General features: G+C 34.9%; 2 protein-coding genes and 1 non-coding gene across 9 annotated transcripts; 2 read left to right on the forward strand and 1 right to left on the reverse strand.

The window, feature by feature from the left end:
• The first annotated feature begins 36 nt into the window (after nt 1-36).
• Nucleotides 37-6,315, forward strand: LOC132645515 (U11/U12 small nuclear ribonucleoprotein 59 kDa protein). Of its 2 annotated transcripts, XM_060362529.1 has the most exons (10): nt 37-182; nt 282-439; nt 1,532-1,877; nt 2,006-2,089; nt 2,973-3,038; nt 3,459-3,531; nt 4,156-4,538; nt 4,723-4,763; nt 5,533-5,622; nt 5,698-6,315. In XM_060362529.1, exons 1-9 carry the CDS (start codon nt 177-179, stop codon nt 5,609-5,611), a joined length of 1,236 nt encoding a protein of 411 aa, XP_060218512.1. In that variant the 5' UTR covers nt 37-176; the 3' UTR covers nt 5,612-5,622; nt 5,698-6,315. The 2 variants fall into 2 exon arrangements, with proteins under 2 accessions (XP_060218512.1, XP_060218511.1); XM_060362528.1 differs by having other exon boundaries at nt 5,533-6,315.
• A 1,553-nt stretch (nt 6,316-7,868) lies between these two features.
• Nucleotides 7,869-14,217, forward strand: LOC132645516 (protein WHAT'S THIS FACTOR 9, mitochondrial-like). Of its 6 annotated transcripts, XR_009584122.1 has the most exons (5): nt 7,869-8,487; nt 9,286-10,155; nt 11,694-11,793; nt 13,295-13,385; nt 13,876-14,217. XR_009584122.1 is itself a non-coding variant. In XM_060362530.1 (2 exons), exons 1-2 carry the CDS (start codon nt 8,029-8,031, stop codon nt 10,099-10,101), a joined length of 1,275 nt encoding a protein of 424 aa, XP_060218513.1. In that variant the 5' UTR covers nt 7,870-8,028; the 3' UTR covers nt 10,102-10,369. The 6 variants fall into 6 exon arrangements, 1 of the variants encoding a protein (XP_060218513.1); XR_009584124.1 differs by lacking the exon at nt 11,694-11,793; XR_009584125.1 differs by lacking the exons at nt 11,694-11,793; nt 13,295-13,385.
• A 554-nt stretch (nt 14,218-14,771) lies between these two features.
• Nucleotides 14,772-14,921, reverse strand: LOC132601048 (small nucleolar RNA snoR145). The gene has a single exon (XR_009567494.1). It is a non-coding gene; the product is annotated as a small nucleolar RNA snoR145 (small nucleolar RNA).
• Nucleotides 14,922-20,460: the final 5,539 nt, after the last annotated feature.

Below are 20,460 nucleotides of genomic sequence, written 5' to 3' on the forward strand. Positions count from 1 at the left end.
TATATGGATTGTTAAATAAAATATTATTTGACCTTTCTCATTAATCCCCTCTTATGTATCAACCTTCAGGCCTCATTCAGAGACCAAAATTCAGAAGGCGCGAATCAAGAAACAATTGCTGCCTGAAATTATCAATTCACACATCTGCTAGGGTTTAACATTTTTAGACATCCAAGATGCAGGTAATTTAATTCCACTGTTTCACTATTCTTTAAATTCTCGATTTGTTCAATATTCCAAACATATTCAGCTGATTTTAATTTCTCTGAATGAACTTGTAGTATCCGATGAATCCACAGGGTCTACCACCACCATTTGGCCGACCGTTACCTCCACCATTACCGGGTTTTCCACCAGCTTCTACTACTTTCTGGAATACCAGCAATGTGATTGATCACCTCAAAAACTTACAGGATACTGTCAATCTTGCAACAGCTTTGTAAGTAACATTAAAGTTTAAAACTTTGAATCATGAAACTATATGATGTATGCATTATTGGATGTGAATTAGTATGTGTTACTGTTTAGGTCTTTCTGCATATTGACCAGTCAGAAAGAGCTGGAAATGATACTTACTTTGTTTCATTTAAAGTTTAAATTGTTTGTAGAAATTGAAAGGTGTCATTTTTTTTTTGGGGAATGGACTACAACAGCAATAACAACATACCCAGTGTTATCCCACAAGTGGGGTCTGGGGAGGGTAGTGTGTACGCAGACCTTACCCCTACCTTGAGAGGTAGAGAGGCTGTTTTCGATAGACCCTCGGCTCAAGGAAAAGCATATCAAAGCAGTACGGAAAAGAGTTTTTGGAATAGACTAAAAAGAAAATAGTGTCACGTAAAACAAAACGGGGGCAGTAATTAAGGTGAAAGATAAGGGAGAAATATATGGTGACGGTTTGGAAATCGGGCTAAAACTTTGAAACAAAACCACTATTATTTGCTTTATTTGAATGCAAATTTGATACCAGCGGGGGCGCGGAAATGGAGAACCTCGCAATGCGCAGTGCTTTACCCTATTAATGGGGTTTCCCTCGCAAATAGGTATAGTCAGGCCAGTGGATTTGTTTTATACCAGATGCTTAAATGAGGGGGAAAAAAGAATGCAAATTTGATATTGTTCGTGTTTAGGTCTTCTGGGTTTTCTCTTCGGATTATTTTTAGCAGATAATAAGAATGGCTAATGTTAATTAGGGTGAAAGATAAGAAAGAAAATCTGACAAAGGTTCGGAAGATGGGGCTAAAGTTGATTCAGGAACACTACGATGCATGGATTATTTGAATACTAATTTTAAAGTGTTTGCATTTTGGTCTTCTCGGTTTTTGGGTTTGGAATTTTCGAGTAGGCAAAAAGAGCTGGAAATGTTTGTTAGGTTAAAGATAGAAAAAGCCGGGAGGGGTTCGGCAAATCGGGCGGGTGAGAACTTTAGTGTGTAACTAAAGCTTAAAACTTCAAATCAGTACTATATGCATTATTGTTTAAGTGCTCCCATTTTTCTTCTGGGTTTTTGAATTTTGAAGTATTTGAGCAGGAAGAAAGAGCTGGAAATGTTAATTAGGTTGAAAGACAAGAAAGAAAATTCTGAGGAGAGTTCAGAAAATGTGGCTGGTGAAGGCTCTATTGAGAGTTTTGTTAAGTTTATGGAGCATTCGAGGATCAATATGGAAAGCCAAGAATCGCTGTCGTTGGAAGCGGCTAATGCTTTAATATCAAAATTGAGAGCTCAGTTGGAACCTTTTAGGGCTATCACGAATGAGATGGTCCCGTGGGAAGAAAAATCTGCATCTGTTAGATTAGCAAATAAAATGCACAAGTACAAAAGGAACAAACTTTGGCGAAAGAGGAAGAGGAAACGCGTTGCAGAAAAGCTAGCAAAGGTGCTATAGTTCCCATTTTACTGCATTCATCTTTTTCTTTGTCTACACTATTTTTGGAATTTTAATCTCTAAGGTGTATGTGTTATTCATTTTAGCATTCTGATTTCTGACGTCACACTTTTCTTTAGGAACGAGAGCAATATGACCAAATTGATGCAGAAGCTGATGAATGGAGGGCCAGAGAGATAGCCAAGGATATTGCAAAACGCAAGGTATTGATACTGAAACTGCATAACTAATGCACCTAGCAAAACTTCACTGTGAATATTCTACATTGCTTGCATTCCATCTCCGGGAGTCAGGCTCGTTTTATAATGTGCTGATATCTTCAAGCTTTTTTTCGAAGAGAAGATTCTTTCCAATCTCCCGATCATTACAATTTCTTCTGGATCTTTAGTTCCCATCCTTGATTGAATACCCATTGAGCAATAGTTGCATCAGATTTTAAGAACCTATTACTTGGCCTCAGCTGCAGCCTACACCATGGTGAGACTACAGCCTCATTGATCTGTTGGACAATTCCACTCATTTAACAACTTTTCACTATCTGCAAATGCTTGCTAGCTTGGTTTACCACAAATCTAAATTTCATAGTTAACCATTCTGCTTGGACTAGAGGCATAGTGTTGTCAATTCTGCATGTTTTTTTCCTGATCTTATATAACTAATTGTAAAGTTTATAGAAACAAAGCAGATTTTGTAGTTCAGGCCAAGTCAAGAGAAAATGATCCTTATAGAACTACCAGGTCTTTATACCTAATCATATTACTTATTTGGTGATCTCATAACTTTTCCGTTAAACATCCTGTATCCACATTATTGTGTTATTATTACCACTGGTTTTCAGAGATTTCCATAACAGGATTCATTGCACTCCACTGTATACTCAATAAGAACAACACAGTATATTGGGTTCTATTGGAGTACGCGTGTTATTTTATGATGTCATACTATTACTAATAAATGCTTCTAGGTTTTCTGATGTAGCTGCACTGAGTGTCACTGAGCTTCCAAAACTTAGTTCCTGCTGTTTCTGTTGTGCATGTTCACAGTAAAGGTGCCATTGCTACATCAGTAACTGAGGTCTATGTGCAGGTTGAAAAGATGAAGGAAATAGCAAAGCTAAAGGCAAAAGAGGATAAAAAGAGACTAGAATCTGAGGTGCGAATGATGCTTGCTTATTCTTTTTTTTTTTCCCTTATGATGGTTGCTTATTCATTCAGACTGGACATGACTTTTGAAGTTTTCAAAGCTTTTCCACAACCGATCTAGCAATTTCTTAAGCATTGTAGAAACTTTTGAGAGTTTTGACATGGTGGCACCATATTTATCATCCAGTTCAATGTTTTTGTGTGGTTTAATTTTGCTCCTTCTCCTATTCCAGTAAACGAATTCTGCCAGACATAACCTCTCCCCCTCCCCACACACACACACAAAAAAAAAAAGAGGAGGTTCCTTTTCAATACCACAAGCTTGAGGTTGATTTATGGTTTATTTGAGATGACAACCATTTAATATAATATTGGGTGCCCTTTATTTCTTGGTATAATGATGATGAGTCACTTCTATTTTTGCTTTCAGCTTGAGCTGGCATTGATAGTAGAGAAATTGCAAGAATTACGCTCCATCAGGGTTCAGAAGTTGAAGAAGCAAGGTAAATATTCCAATGATGTTGATCTGTTTTAGTGTTTCCTTTAGTTTATCCTAGCTTGTATTATCCTTTTCCTTTTAACTTTATTATTTTTACTTTGTTTCTAGTTGGACTCTTATGTTTATGGTTTGAAATCTGCACTTTTTAAGTAAAACCATGCAGTGTTCCTCATGGATTGTTAAAAAAGTTTGTGATGAATAAGTCTTTATTATTTGTTGACTACTGGATGCTCAATGGGAAAATGAATTTGGTGAAAGAATCAGTAGTTTCCCCTTGGGATTATAATTTCTTTTTTAATGCTGCAAGTGTGTTTATCATTTGGCAGCTTCCTCTTTTGCTTCATGAGTCCTATGGAGAATTTAACCCAAATATGCAGTTAATGTGTCTTCTGTATGTGACTATTTTTGTATGCTGATTTTTTAGGCATAGACATTCAGAGAGACTGGAGAGTAAGAGTTGCTACTGTTTTGCTATCACCTGTAGACATTTGGCTTTATGGGATGAGGAGTAGAACCCTTACTTATGAAAGATACTTTTACTGCCTTTTACCCTCAGTCTTATCCCCTTTGGTCCCATAGACATCTTCTTCAGTCTTAATATGTAACATTGTTGTTTGTACTTGAATAGGTCACTTTCTTCCAGAGGAGGATGACAAGTTTCTAGAAAAGGTAAGAGCTGCAGTTGAGGAAGAAGAGCGGCAGGCAAAGGCAGCAGCTGATACAGATGCTGTTAAGGACGCAATTGCAACTGCTGAGGTATCCAGGAAAACAGTTCAAAGTCAGAGACCGGAGCCTGGTGACCTGCATGCTAATACCGGTGCCGTTAAAATAAATCAAGATCAAACGACTGAGGAAAAAGATAAATCAGGTCCTATACCTGTCAATGAGTTAGAAAAGGGTGGATCTGAAGAGGCAGGCTCAGCCAGCTTACATGATTCTGTGGCAAATCTACCAATGGAATTTTATCACTATTACTATGGAAGTAATCATGATTTGGGAACTCTTATAGAGGTGAACTTGGCTATTGTCTTGTTAATTATTTACTCCTGCTGTAGATTTGCATTTCTTTAGCCCATTCTATTCGTTCCTATATGTTTATTTGTGAGTAGTTTTTGCAAGAAGAAATTTCAAAATTGATTATGCTTGACAATTTAAAGGCTTAGGTGACATGAAACCTTTTCCTTCTTATATGCAGGTAAGAAGAACATGGGATGCATACATCAGACCTGGAGGAAGGTAAATATATCTTGCTAAATCCTGCTAGTATTTCTATTCTTTTAGTCCACAAATGTAAAAGTTGCATTAGTTGTTTCCTTGTTTACTAAGGTTTTCACTTACACACAAAGAACAAGCTGCAAACATGAGGAAGAAAAATGTCGAAAAGGAACATCTCATGATTGCATTTGTTGGTCAGATGGACATCTGTAGCATAGCTTCATTAATTAAATGAAATTTGTCTCTCAATCACGTCCTTGGAAAAAATATCCAATTACGTTCTTTAACAATGTGTTAATATTCCTGCTTTTTAGATTTGGCAATTCACTTAAGCATGTGTGATTTAACATTTTTTAACTCAGCTACTAAAAGAAAACTAGTAATAAGGTTGGAAAATCATATCCAAAGAATCATTTCAAAGTCATAATCAAAGTATAAGTAGGGTATTTTCTTGGAATCAGCTGTGGTAATAGAATCCACAGTAATCCAGCTGAAGGACCAGCTTGATACAACTAGTCTGGTGATTGACTCTCACTGCTTTTGTATCGTTGAAAATTATGCCCTTTTGCACTTGGAATGTGAAGTCATTGCTGTTTGACCCTTTAGTGTCTTCTGCCGTGAACTACGATCTTCTTTTAATCAGTATTCTCTTTGAAGTCACATTCATTTAAACGGACAAAATGGACTTCTTTCCAATTCTTCATGATAAGTTATGTTTGCATAATGACAAATGTGAGGCGTATCTAACAAAACCCCACTCCCCCCTCCCAAAACCTGTGTGTTGATGCAGCCGAATACCTGGGCACTGGGTCCAACCACCACCTCCAGCAGATGAGATATGGGCATCCTACCTGGCGAAGCGTAAATGACGTTTTTATAGGTTGTTTCCTAGTGCAGAAGCATCGGTTTGTTGATTGCCTGGTTTGATTCTACTAAATTATCCGTCATCTTTCAGCACTATGTCTTGGATGCTTGTGGAGTACATCCGGACTAGGACAAAAAGCCATGTATCTAATCTCATTCACTCTCGCCTCATTGTGATTAATGGAACTCCAAGGGCAAACATGAGGGACTGACTTTGTGCTGAGACAAGGTTGATTTAAATATATAGTACTGTTCAAGGAAGACATTGCTAGGAGGCCAGACATGCCATCTAAGGACTTCTCAAGGGGATCAAATACCAGGTGGAACTGATATCGCCATAATAGCTACCATATTGATGGATTTAACATTTGACTTCTAAGTTTCACATTCGTCGATATCAGGGTTTTGTCGATGTGTATAGCATCCAGGGGCGGAGCTAGGTATCAACAAGGGGGTTCAAATGAGCTCCTTTCCTCGAAAAATTATAGTTATATATAAATTGTTGAATCCCCTTGACATTAGGGAAATTCTAGTGTATTGCTAAAGGGGGTTCAAAAAACTGCTTTAGCTCACAAGTTCAAGTTTCAATTGTGGCATTCTAATATATATTTTTTTGTACCTTGTATAAATTTTGGCTGCCATTTGGCACCCATGGTTATTAATATGATATAAGGACAGCATGTTTGCACATGTTCAAAATTGATTAATACTTGTGGGAAGAATTACGGATTTGAAAATTTACTTGGGGTCGTTTGGTTCACGTACTTGTCATATGGGGATTATATTGCACATTGTTTATGAAATGAATAATAATCAAATTGTTATATTTTGATTAATAATGCAAGAGAGTTGCGCATGAATTACTTACTTTAGAGGCATTTATCTTTTATTAGTTTAATATTCGTATTGCTAACATATGTGTTCTTCTCTACATTATATCCGCATAAAACGATTCAAATTTTAAAATACGTTAATGTGGATATTATTTAAAACATAGAACCAAATGATGTTTTAGTTCTGCGAGAACTATCCCTTTCTTTTGTGGTCAACTAAACACTGCATAAGTTAGTTATGCATCCATTATTTTTCATATGAAAGTTATGAATTGTTATACTGAATCATCCCAAAAATATAGGTAAGAGTAAACATATGTCAAACGTGAATATCTCCCAGAGCCACGAGCAGACCACCTTTTAACGAGAAACAATATTGAGTGACACAAAGATCGCTGACTTTTTTTCACCGAAACTAATCAGTTTGTATTACTTACATCAACGAACTAAAAAGTTCAAATGTACTCTTGGCATCATGTACAATTCAACTTGGCAAAAACCTCTCACGAGATATCTTTTTCAGCAGATCAAACATGCTTGTTCAATAAAATCATCATTTTTTTTGCGCGGATTGTCCTTCTTTTAGGTTGGTCTTTAATTTTTGCCCCTCAAATTGTTGGTCTTTAAGTTTTGCCTTTCGCTTGAAAAGGTGGCCAAAAAAACCCTGCGGTTCTGGGGTCGAACCCTCGCTCAGTCAAAAAAATAAAAAGTTCGCAAGGCAAGGGTTTGCAAAAAGTTCTGTCTTATGCGACAGACTTTACCTTAAGGCATAATTAAAAGTCTGCCCATAAGAGAGAACTTTTCCTTAAGGTATAGACTTTGTCTTACAAGGCAAACTTTTAGTTCTGCCTTAAGAAAAAGTTCTGTCTTATAGGGCTGACTTTTAGTTATGCCTTAAGTCAAAGTCTGCCCCCATCAGGTAGAGTTTTTTCCTTAAGGCATATACTTTATTTTATAAGGCAAACTTTTAGTTATGCCTTAAGGAAAAGTTTTGTCTTATGGGACATACTTTTAGTTCTGTCTTATGGGACAGGCTTTAAGTTATGTCTTAAGGCAAAGTCTGTCGCATAAGGCAGAACTTTCTGCAAATTCTTGAGTTGCGAATTTTTTAATTTTTATGATTAAGCCGTGGTTCGAATTCAAAACCTCGAGATATTTTAAGCGAATGCCAAAATTAAAGACCAGCAATTTTAGGGCCAAAAACTAAAGACCACCCCAATGAAGGACAATCGTGCAAATTCCCCTAAAATCATCACGCAATAAATCAGCAAAGTCAATCAAATAAAATATAAGTTGTGCTACTGTAAACTAAAATGCTTTAAATCCTTTTCTGAAAAATGTAAAAAACAAAAATGACAAGTAAAGCATAAAAAATTAGGAGACAAATTTAATCTCATGATTATTTATTTAGTAGCTAAATACAAAATCAGTTTTGAAGATTCACTTTTTAAGCCATAGTCCATTTCAAAGAGGATTTTGAATACACGTTCATTAATAACCCCCTTGTGCAAAACCCACTGTCCAGTTCCAATCGCAAACCAAATGCAACAGAATTTTCTCACTCACAAGTCACAAGCACAAACCCACATATGAATTTGTTAGAAAAATCTCTATTCTCAACCCTAAAATCCATAGCCACCCAAAACCTTTATTACAATCTTCAGCAACATAGAAGCATAGTAAAAGTCCGTTTAAAATGGGTGAAAAACAGAGGTTTAGACCACATTATCGATGTCCAAACAGATCTTAAAGCAGCTTGTTTACTAAATGACGCTATTCTCCGCTCACCAGTTGGTTATCTTACTGCTAAGTCACTTAATGACTCCCAAAAACTACTTGGACTTACAGTTCCTACACTTAGATTCATTCGAAGATACCCAACTCTTTTTGAGGAGTTTCCTCACCCAAAGTACCAATCTTTGCCTTGTTTTAAGCTTACCCATATTGCTAAAATTCTTCATGATCAAGAATTGAAGGTGTTTGAAGATAACGAGAGTGATTTGGTTGAAAGGCTTTCAAAAGTTCTTATGATGACTACCAACAAAATGGTACTTCTTTAACGCTTTTGTTTAATCAATTTGGAGCTTTTCTTTTTTGAAATGGCAAGTATTTTATAAAAACAGCACAAAGACTGTGTTTTTCGTGGGGATTATTGCCAAATTGAATGTAATTATACTTCTGTCGATGCATTTTTTTTACTCTTTCCATACTAGTTAGTCGTAGTATTACTCTTGTAGTTTCTTGTCCGTCGATTTCTAGTACTATCTGTTGCTTATACTTCAATTATTGTATTATTTTGTTGTAGTTACTGTTCCTTTTTTCAGACTGATGTGTCATGCTTTCTATAGTTTTTCGCCATGGCTTATTCAATTCCGTTATTTCTTTTTTCGAACTACTTTGAATTGCATTTCCTTGAGCTGAGGGTCTATCGGAAACAACCTCTCTACATCTCAAGGTAGGGGTCAGGTCCGCGTATACTCTACCATTCTCAGACCCAACTTGTGGGATTATAATGGATATGTTGTTGTTGTTGTTGTTGTTGTTATCATTGCATTTTTACCTATCATGTATCCAATGTAGAGGAGCCAGTTGATTACAACTTTGCATGTGATTGCTATTAATTCGAAAATGTTGTAAAATATAAAAAAGGTTATCTGTAAATCGTGGTTTTGGTATATGATAGTTGTTGGTGCAGAAAACTGAAGACCAATTTGGATTAGGTGTAAAAACTTGCTGATGTAGCTTTTAAGTATCAAGATAAAATGCCATTTTGTGAATTTAAAACTACAGTACCAGTACTGCTCTTTTTCTCCATGTGGAGCTGAATTTGACTTTAATATTTGCAGGTGGCGCTGCAATCATTACGTCCTTTGAAATGGGATTTAGGATTGCCTGATGATTTTGATAAGAAATTAATTACGAAATTTCCAGATCATTTTAGGATAGTTAAGGGAACAAATGGATTGGCTTGCTTAAAGCTTGTTCAGTGGCCAGAAAAATATGCCGTCTCTGAGTTGCAAAAGATGAATGAGAAGGGCACAACAGACGATAGCAGCCCTCCGGGGTATAGGGAATTTAAAAGAGGCAAAGCTGCATTAGAATTCCCCATGAGTTTCCCAAGGGGATATGGAGCACAGAAGAAGGTCAAGGCGTGGATGGATGAGTTTCAGAAGCTGCCTTACATCTCACCGTATGAGGATTCAAGGGGAATCGACCCCAATAGTGATCTTATGGAAAAGAGAGTAGTTGGGGTTTTACATGAGTTCTTGAGCTTGACACTATACAAGAAAACAAAGAGAAATTACTTGAGGAGCCTGAGAGAGGAATTAAATCTTCCACATAGATTTACTCGAATATTTACTAGGTATCCAGGAATATTTTACCTCTCACTCAAGTGCAAGACAACGACTGTGGCATTGAGAGAGGGGTACCGTCGTGGGAGACTTGTAAATCCACATCCTCTAACACGCCACAGGGATAAGTTTCATCATGTTATGAGGACTGGGTTAATTTACCGAAGCAAAGGAGTGGACATTTTGCCTCAGCTGGACAATGTGGTTGATGAAGAAGAGACTGAATTGACTGATGAAGAAGAAGAGATTGAATTGACTGATGAATGCGATGGAACTTCTGATGCAGAGACAGGTAGGGATGAAGACTAGCATCCCCTCAACATAGGGAAGTTCAGTTCCCGGAAATAATACAGAGCTCTTGAGGTAACATGGCGCAGTTACAGCTTACCGAGGACATGACCTTAGATAGGAGGGTTTGGAGGACCCATATTAGGGTAGAAGGCTAGTAGATAGTCTCATTACCCTGCCTTATTAATAGTCGCATTATCGTAGTATAATTTCTTGTGCTCTAATTTATGCTATTATCTGTTATTTCCTGTGCTTTGATTATTCTATGTTATCTGTGTCGCTTGCGTTACTTCATTTCCATATTGCTTTGAATCTCTTAGCCGTATCTGACCTCTTTTTATGTTTTTATTGAGTCGAGGGTCTCTCGGAAACAGCCATCCTACCTTGGTAGGAGTAAGGTCTGCGTACACTCTACCCTCCCCAGACCCCACGTTGTGGGATTTCACTGGGTTGTTGTTGTTGTTGTTGTTGAGGTACCTTGACTTCTGTTATTCTCTCTCTTGAGTTGTAATATTGGTGTTGATTGAACTGGATATATCATATAAATCCCTATCTGTTGATCTTATGTGAAAAATGGAATCTCTATTTTAAGATTATATGATGGATCAATATTGAAAATTGGCAACTCTTTTGGGTTCACTGAATAATCGTTGTTGCTACAAAGGAAGTTCTTACTTCTGCATATAAGTCTATCTAGAGGGTACAGTTATATTACAGTTCATACAATGTGAGTTCCTCCATCCAAATTAATTTAACAAGCAGGAAGATGGATGTGAAAAGCAATATGATTAACCACGGACATGTTGACATGGTAAATTTTGAGAATTGGTACAACAAAGGACATATCAATTACACAACATTGACAATAATAAACATATCATACAAAGAAATGACAGAAAAGTGGTTATAGCAAGTATTGTTTTCTGATAAAGAAATTAATAGTATATATCTAATCTTCCTAGTCTAAGTAGATTACATAGAGCACAATTCTGCATGGATTCATCCATTAAGCTGCTATAACAGTTTTCTTCCCATTTAATTGACTTTTTAAAATTTTTATGGTTTGTTTGCTTTTTGTTGATGTATAACTCTCAGGTATAGGGTATTTTTATTTAAGGGAAAAGGGTCAAAAATACCCCTCTACTTTGGAAAAAGGGCTAAAAATATCCTCCGAACTTATTTTGGGTCAAAAATACCCCTCTCGTTCTTAAAGTTTTCAATTTTCCCCATGTCTTGACGGAAATTATCCCCAAAATAATCCGAAATCCCTCAAACTTCAAACCTACATATTGTGGGAATAAGGGGATCTTATGGGTTATTATTTAGTTGGGTCGGGTTTAAATGATGGAGCGGGTTTAAAAAATGATTTCGGGTTATTTTGGGGGGTAATTTCCGTCAAGACAAGGGTATATTTGACAACTTTAAGGATGGGAGGGGTATTTTTACACTTTTCCCTTTATTTAATTGGAGCCCTTAATTCAAGATTGTCGGAATCATAGTTCTTATTGCTGTTTAAGGAGGAACATCTATCATTTGGATAATGTTTCTTATTTGGTTTCTCTCTCCCCTTTTTCTTTGGTATATAGTCTTATTTGGTTTCTTCTAAATTACAGGAGCAAGCATTTTATGTCACGCTTGGTACCCTATTAAGTGGATTAGGATGCAACAATATCCCATATTTCCAGAACAGAGTGGAACTGTTTACTATAAGTGGTATTCCCTCCGGGAAAAATTATAAGATATCCACACCTTGTACTTTGTGGTATACTAAGATTAAAAATAAAAATAAAAAGTTTTTCTTTTTTTGAAGTGGTAAGATATGCAAAGATCAAATTCTATGAATAACTATACTTTTGAATTTAGCATTATTTTTCTTTTAGACGGTGATTTTGTTATGATGTAGATTTCTATTGATAGAAGTTGGCAGGATTTGGCGGCTTACCTAGTATTTTTTTTTTTTTGAAAAGAAACTGTTTTCTGGTTTTAATCTGGACTGAAGACCAATGTTGTTCTTTTTGTGCAATTGAATTAGAAATCCGTGTCTTCTCTTTTCGGAAAGGACAACATGTGCCTTTCTTAGACAAAGATTAGGCATGAAGGTTATATTGTTACTGACATCACCCTTGTTCAGGAATACCAAATTCTTAATATGTTGTGAAATCTTATGATTTAAACAAAATGTGATGAGTAAAAGTAGTACTTTTTCTTATAATGGTATAAAGTCTTTTATTCATAAACAGTACCAAAAGTGACGAGCTGGGCTTGTCAAGATTTTGTAACAAAAGACTCTAACAAGTCCAAAGGTCTGACATATCAGTAGCAAAAGACCCACTGTCCCAGAACAACAAATTATGAATACATTTAAGTATCATAACAGCTGTCCACTTCCTTGTTCCTTCCTCCCATCAAAGCATCTTCTCCCTCTTTCAGCTTATTGTCATAAGGGAACTCTGCTGCTTCTTTTGTCTCTTGTCAATTCTGTGTTTGCCAAATGTTTTGTAGCCCTCTGATGCTTGATGGCATTACCCAGTGAACTCTAAAGTCTAAATGCATAACATAAAGACCAAATCTGCCATAAGAAACTACAATGCAGTTGCAAATGATCCAATACATTCTCCCATAGAAAACAGATGTTGCATAGTGTTATCCTCAGTTTTGTAGCCTATCCTGTGTTGAGCAAGCTCCATCGGCAACAAGCCACCCAAAGCAGGACAACTTTGGGTTGGAGCTTTTGTCTTCCACACCATTTTTCAAGTCTATTCCTTTTCATATTCCACTGTACGTTTCTGTCACCTCTCTGATACATGAATCAGAGAATGCAGATGGTTAATGGCCATGTCAGCTGAAGGTAGTTACAATTCAGTTAGAAGTTACTTACAATTAGAAGTCAGTAGAAGTTGGTTAGAACAGTTCAAAAAGAATTAGAGTCAACTGTATTCTTTCATTCCTATAAATGAGTGTATTGTACATATTACAGTTACCAGTTTTTAAAATAAAATGAATGCATTGTACATATTACAACAAAAGGGCAGTCCGGTGCACAAAGCATTCCACGTTAGCAGGGAGCAAGCATTAGCGGCTGCTTCCACGGCACGAACCCGTGACCTATAGGTCACACGGAGACAACTTTACATTTGGACTAGTTTCAAATAGCATAGCTTAGCAGCTTTGTGCTCTTTCTAAAGCCATCAGATTGTTTGAGAAATTTTTCCAGGGCGCTGCACATGATGCTGACAAAATTTTCTTGGCTGCAATTGATATGTTTGACGCTATGATGTCTAGAGGCAACATATATGCACCTCATGGTATGAGAAATAACCATTCTTTATACTGTAATTTAATGGCTTTTATGTGTACTAATTGGCCTTTCTTTTTATTTTAATAAGAAGAGTAGGAAGAAGTACTTATAATCATTCCAGTCACGACCGTTGTTTAAACTCGTTTCGTCTTCCTCTTTTACTGTGGAGTGTTATCTTACAAGTAGTGAAATTTATCAACAATAAAGGAGCTTTCCCTCCCACTTCTTTCTTCATAAGCTCCTAATTGTTTCGACTATTAACTAATGAAAGGAGAAAGCTGGTGCTCTCTCAGGGACAGTTGATTATGCCATTTGAGGGTTTGATCTTCTCTTATTGTCTCTTTCTGCTCAACTAAAGTCAAAATGGTAAAACTGATGTGATAGGAATCATCTGAGCTGCTCATTATTGTTTTGATGAAGTATTGAGTTGGTCATTGAATAGCTATGCTTTAATGGACAAGTAGCATCAGCATCATTAATGTTGTGTTATGTCCCAGGGAAGGAGAATAGCAGAGTTCTCATTTGGACAGCATTGCAGCACAGATCTCAACAAGAGAAGGTGAAGTTATTGCAGCAGGCTCAGAGGTTATGTGAAGATGCCCCTTCTGATAACCTTCAAGTACTGGTATAGATAGTCAGATGATAAATGTTAGTGATCCTTATTTGATAATATTAATTCCTTGCATAAGTCAAGCTTACGCATGTACCATTACTCGAGCTACCTTTTTTTTTAATACTAAACTGTAAACTACCTGCTCTACTTAGTCAATTGACTCAATTCTACTGTGTATCCTTGTAATTTACCCCAATTAATTGGAAAAGGAAACCCTATGAATCAAGCTTTTAAGTCTGCTAAGTTTTAATTGTTCAGTTGTATTTGCACGGTTGGTAATTCTTTCGCATTCTGCATAATTGCTTACACTTGACCTTTATTTCGTTTTCCATCACTAAAATCGTCATAATGCATGCATTCAGATTTCAGTGCCTAGTCCTAAGAACACACGGATAATTGATCTCACAATTCATATTTCGTTTAAATTGCTCAATTTAGGTCTTGCGTTATTAATCATTATTCGTCAGTACCAAAATATAGCTTAGCCCTGTACTAGCTTATGCATAATTTGTTGCTCAGGAGTACGGTTAGTAAAATTTAGATTTGATTACATCAACACTTGTGATTTTTGTTGCCGTTATTACAGTCTGGTTTTATTTCATTGACATCACCCTCAAAGCTGAAGAAATTGTTATAAAGCTGTTCATTTACAAATCCTTGAACAAAAAACAAAAAAAAAGACATGTTGCCGAATGCAGTATATTTCATACACAGTTAACTTTTAGAGAATGCTTGTGGACTTCAACAACAAGTATGCAAGCAAAAAGTTGAAAATAGAGAAAAGATTTAGCCGAGGTTTAAAGAAGCACCAAAATGGAGTAATTTGGAGCTTCCTACGATTCGGCAAATATTTAATCTGCGAAGATTGTTTAATATTGTTAGAGAGGTCTCGTTCTAGAGTTTCAACCCTCTCTGCTGGGAACTTCGCTTTCACATCACTTACGCTAGTTTTTTTTTTTTTTTAATGAAGAGAAATCAAAATGAAAAAAAAAATGTCAGAAATCAGATCCAATTAAGCAGTCCGAACCGGAAAATGATTCAGGCTCGGAGATCCGGGTTCAGAAATCGATATCCGAAAGCAAACTTGGCCGATAACGCATTATATTTTTGGCGCTTCGTCCATAGGACCTTCGATAACATTACTCTAAAACAAAAATAGATATAAACGCAAATGTTTTCTGAAACTATAAATAGCTGCTCAGGGAATACGAACCATAGAAGATAAAAGTTCATCTTGCGGGATAAAAAAATCATCGCAATCGAATGATTTCTTCGTTTCTCTTCATTGCAGCTCTTACGAGTCCTAGCAATAAATTCAAGCAAGACGAGAAAATGGAAAATTATAGCTATTGGAAATAGAGAGCGGCCATTGCTAATGCTGGCGGCTTAACCTAACCCTAGGGTTTGAAGTTTCCACTATATAAGGATATATAATAACATAAAACAGGAGATGAAGAAAAGAACTGCTACCTCGCGCTTTATATAAAGCCGTATTGATGTGGCGAATTTTCAATTTGACCCATGACGTTTTCTATAATTCTTATTGGAGGCCTCTTTTACTTCTCAAGTTTACAAGAGCCCTTTTTCTTGTTTCAAATGATCAACGTAACGAATTGGAGACCAACACATTACCTGAAGTGGTATAAAATTAGAGATTGCAACAAAAAGAGGTGTTAGTACGATATAAATGTTAGACGACTTGTGGGATAACTAACTATTGAATTGAACAACAATATCTACATTGTATGATCATGCTCCCAAAAAAAAAAGCATGATCATATTAAACTTGATGCATATTTCAACTAATGCGTTGCTTACGAAATTGTGGTAATTCAAATTGTATTTGCATATTCATGTACTGTTCTATAACATTTAATTGTTGTATCATTTTGATACTTGGTAATTTTATTAGAACGTTGAGTAATTGAATCTTGATTTTATTCAAAATTATAAAATATTGAGAGTTAATTGCATGAATGGTCACTCAGCTTATGATAATTGATCATCAAAGTCAATTATCTTTTTTTTTTTTAAGAGTCATCTAATTTTGCCTGGTTAGTCTTCATAGTCATTTTAGCTGAAAATGCAACTTTCGATGCTTAATTAATGATGTGGCAGTTGTAAGTTTTTAAAAAATATATTAAAAAATTAAAATCAATACTTGAATTTATTTAGGATCAAACCAATTTTAAGACCGACTCATCCCCAACCAGACCCACTAAAAAGTTTTGCTACCCATTTAGAGTTTATGCAAGTCAGATAAGTAGTACCAATCCTACAATTCAAATTAAATATTTAAATCTGAAGCATAAAGGTCCAAATGTATTCAACAAGTTTCATATGACACCTTAATGGATTGCAGGGAAGTATTTTACTAATTTTAGAGCTAATTCAACTTGGAAGAGTTGGAATGGGTAGTGCCAGAGATTGGGTCGGCTTTAAGGTGGGTTGGGTCCTAAATAAAATTAAGAAATGATTTTAATCTTTTTAATATTTATCTTTAAAAGCTTACAGTTGCAACGTCATTAAATAAGTATCAGAGGTCGTATTTTCGGCTAAAATGACCATGGACGCTAACTAAACAAAGTTAGATGGCTTTTGGAAGACAAAGACAAATATATATATATATATATATATATATATATATATATATATATATATATATATATATATATATATATAAGGGACTTTGTTAACCAATTACTCTAAGTTGGGTAACCATTCAAATCACAATATTAAATAATTTCTTGCGACAATATATGATTTTCATTGTGTTAAATTTGGTATAAGTACATTTTGTATTTTGTAATAGATAAACTTACATTATGTACGACACACTTTTAAAGGTAATATGTGTTTAGCGACAACTTACATTATGTACGACACCTTCATCTACCATACAAATTTGAGCTTTAATCTGCTTCATTTATTATGAACTTCAAATATCCTCTTACTTAGGGCTGGGCATAAATACCGAAAATCGAAAAGTCAAACCGAACCGAACGGAATTTGAAGAAATCAAAACCGAACCGAACTAGTTTGGTTCGGTGTTCGGTGTCCACCTTCAAAAAACCGAAACCGAAATAGCCGAACCGAACTTTGACGAAACCGAACCGAAGAACCGAAATTTAATACATTACCTAAAAAAATTAAAATAGTCCACGCCCATTAAGTTTAAGAAAAAAAAAACCCAATTGTAACAAACCCTCTTTTGCTTTTGTATCCCTAATTTTCCACTTCAATTGAGAAAATCAAATATCTTTAACAAAGAAATGTGACTAGGATGTGTCTTTAGGATTAATGTATGTCATTTATGTGTTTTCTTAATTATTCTTACTGTATGTATATAACACCTAGTAATCATATATTATTGTTATGGTTTTTTATTCTTGTGTATCCTGTTTGTTTGATTTTAATTTTAATTTGTCAGTTTTATGTTTTGTTGCTTTTGAGAATATGAATTAGTGTGAATGGAATCGCTTCTAATATCATATAAAAAAAACCGAATTGAAAAAACCGAAACCGAACCGAATCAAACTTCAAAAAACCGAAACCGAAAGAACCGAACCGAACTAGTTTGGTTCGGTGTTCGGTGTCCATCTTCAAAAAACCGAAACCGAAATAGCCGAACCGAAGTTCGATAAAACCGAACCGAAGAACCGAACGCCCACCCCTACTCTTACTAGTGAATATGTCCGCACATCGCGCGATCGTTAAAAAATAATTGTTATAGTTTTTGTAATAAAAATATTGATCTTTACTTTTGATAATTTTTATCTCATTACATTCTTCAGCGGTAATACTATCGGTTGTTTCCTTGATCCGGTATCTTGTCGTGCCATTGACCAAAATTGAATAATATCATGTATCTTACCGACAAAACTATAGTATCATAATTAAACATTTAATTTTAAAAATTGCGAACTATAAAATAAATATTATATTCCATATAAAAATTGAATTAGTAACCCTAAACAACATATAGTTTTTATGTATTTCTGTAATAACTTTGTCATCTGATGATATAATACTAGTTTCATGAATAATAAATATAAAAAAGTCAATACAAGGTTTAATTTCAGATTCTTATAAAGTTTTATGTATCGTCCTTCTTTTTCTCTTCTTTTGTATTCATAGAATTGAATTTGCAAAATAAGATATAGACAAAAGAAAAACCAAGAAAAATATCACTATTTAAAACTTTAAAGACAAACGTTCAACGCCTAATTTTAGTTTTCTAGTTATTCTTTTTTTCTTCTTTTGTATTTATAGAATTGAATTTGCGAAACAAGATATAGATAAAAGAAAAAACGAGAGAAATATCACTTTTTAAAACTTTAAAGACAAACGTTCAACACATAATTTAGTTTTCTAGTTATGCAATTAATATTTTTATATTATAATCTTAATTTCAAGAATAGAAAATATAACCAATAACAAATACTAAAGAAACAAATAAAAAATTGGCTATTCATTTATAGTAATTGTACTATTTCAAAGCAAACTATACGTACAATCCATCATTCCTAAAAAATAGAACGAAAGAAGTAAAAATCATTATTCACACTTCGCTTTATGTAGGCCATTTATGTTTAAAAAAAAAAAAAAAAAAAACCTCAATTGGACCCTTTGTCTAATTATACCTCCAGGAAATTCTACAAATCATACAACATTCTTATTTGATAATATATTTTCAGTTTTTGCAAAACAATTAATAAAATCTACAATATACTTTCAACAAGGATGCATGAATATCATTTATTTTTATGATAAATACTTCAAGATAACAAAAATATCCCCCCCCCCCCCCCGGCGATGTCACCAAGAGGAACCCAATCACATGTACTCTTTCACTTGGATTGTAAATCAAAAAATAAAACTACAAGATGCATCTATAAAATATATAAATATAACCTCTCAACTAAAATGTACTTAAATTTTCACAAACTTAACAAAAAAAAGTTTCATACAAATACTTTTCAAGCACAACTTATGAGAATAAAGTGATAAATTTTTTTTATATACCTATGAATTCTCAATTTTTGTAGGTGTCGCACTCAAAACAAAAAGCTGAAAGAGACAAATTTGCGATAAAAAATATAATGAATTCTTGACTTTTGTAGGTGTCTCACTCTTTGAAACAATTCGTGCAATAACATTATCGAATTAGGTGTATATTGCTCTAAAAAAAAATATTACACGCACCTTAGAAAGGCCAAAATATGCTTAATTTAAGCTTACCGGAAACCAAACATCTGGACATTTTTACACTCCCTTAAAAAAATCATTTAAATGGCGGATAAAGTATGTATCACGTATTGCAAATTCAAAGTACAAAAGAGAAAAAAAGTTCAAAAGAGACAAATTTGACAGCATTAGGATGTTTAAGATGCAGCCTTTATCTTTGTGAAGACTGACGAGGACTCTGATCCTTATTCCTTGCTATGATGCTTCACTGTCCTCCTCATTTAATCTTTATTGCCTTTACAATTCTTTATTGTCCTCATTGATATTAGTTTTACCGTTACAATTCTTTACCGTTTGAGTGCTGCTACAAATGTTCAAAGGGAATGATTTAGACATTAGACAATGAAGAGAGTATGGTACAATTAAGAGATTCTGAGGCGTGGCCTTTCAGTTTTTAAGAAATGGTTAAGAAAGAACCATGTGTAATTAATGGTAACACGTAAATGAATGAATAAGAAATAGGAAAAATTGAAAAAAAATGATAGAAAAAGCCAAAAAATGGAGAAAAAAATATAAATAGGTCTCTAAGCCATGTATATAGATATAAATTTTTATTCGATTGAAAATTATGTAAACTGAATATATTATTTTTATAATAAAAAATACAAATATTCTTCAAACCAACCGGTCGTTGGATTCCCTCGAGTAGCGTTTCAGTATTACTCAATAATCCTGGGTTAACGCCAAAAGGCTACTTAAGATACTTATGGCCCAAATTCATTTATTTTACTACATTTTGTGGAAGCAAGTAAATCTTGATCATAAATATTTTAAGGGATCACATAATATCAATTCAACTAACTATTCAACAATATTGAAGCATTTGGTACTGTAAGAGGTCATATTCCAACTAACTGAGCTATCATGATTTATCAACTCAATTCCCTTCCCCCACCCACAATCGAATTAATTGGTTTGCTAGTAAGGGGGAAAGCAAAATAAATAAATAAATTTTTAAAATACTATAGCAAGTTAGCAACAACAAAAAAACCTATACTATCAAAGTATGTGGTGCAGCGGATGGGCCGCTCATTCCTTAATCAGAGATTTCCGGTTCGAGCTTTGGGTATGAAAAAATTCTTCATAGGGAGCGTTTCCCTCGAATACGCGGTATGAATCCAAATTAATCGGGTTCCAATGCGGGTACCAGTGTTTTTAGAGGCGTTTTCGGGGCGAGTTCCGGGGCAAGGCGTACCAAAAACGCTCTGGGGCGCAAATGAAA

The sequence above is a fragment of the Lycium barbarum genome, chromosome 6, assembly GCF_019175385.1.
Source record: "Lycium barbarum isolate Lr01 chromosome 6, ASM1917538v2, whole genome shotgun sequence".
Taxonomy (NCBI): domain Eukaryota; kingdom Viridiplantae; phylum Streptophyta; class Magnoliopsida; order Solanales; family Solanaceae; genus Lycium; species Lycium barbarum.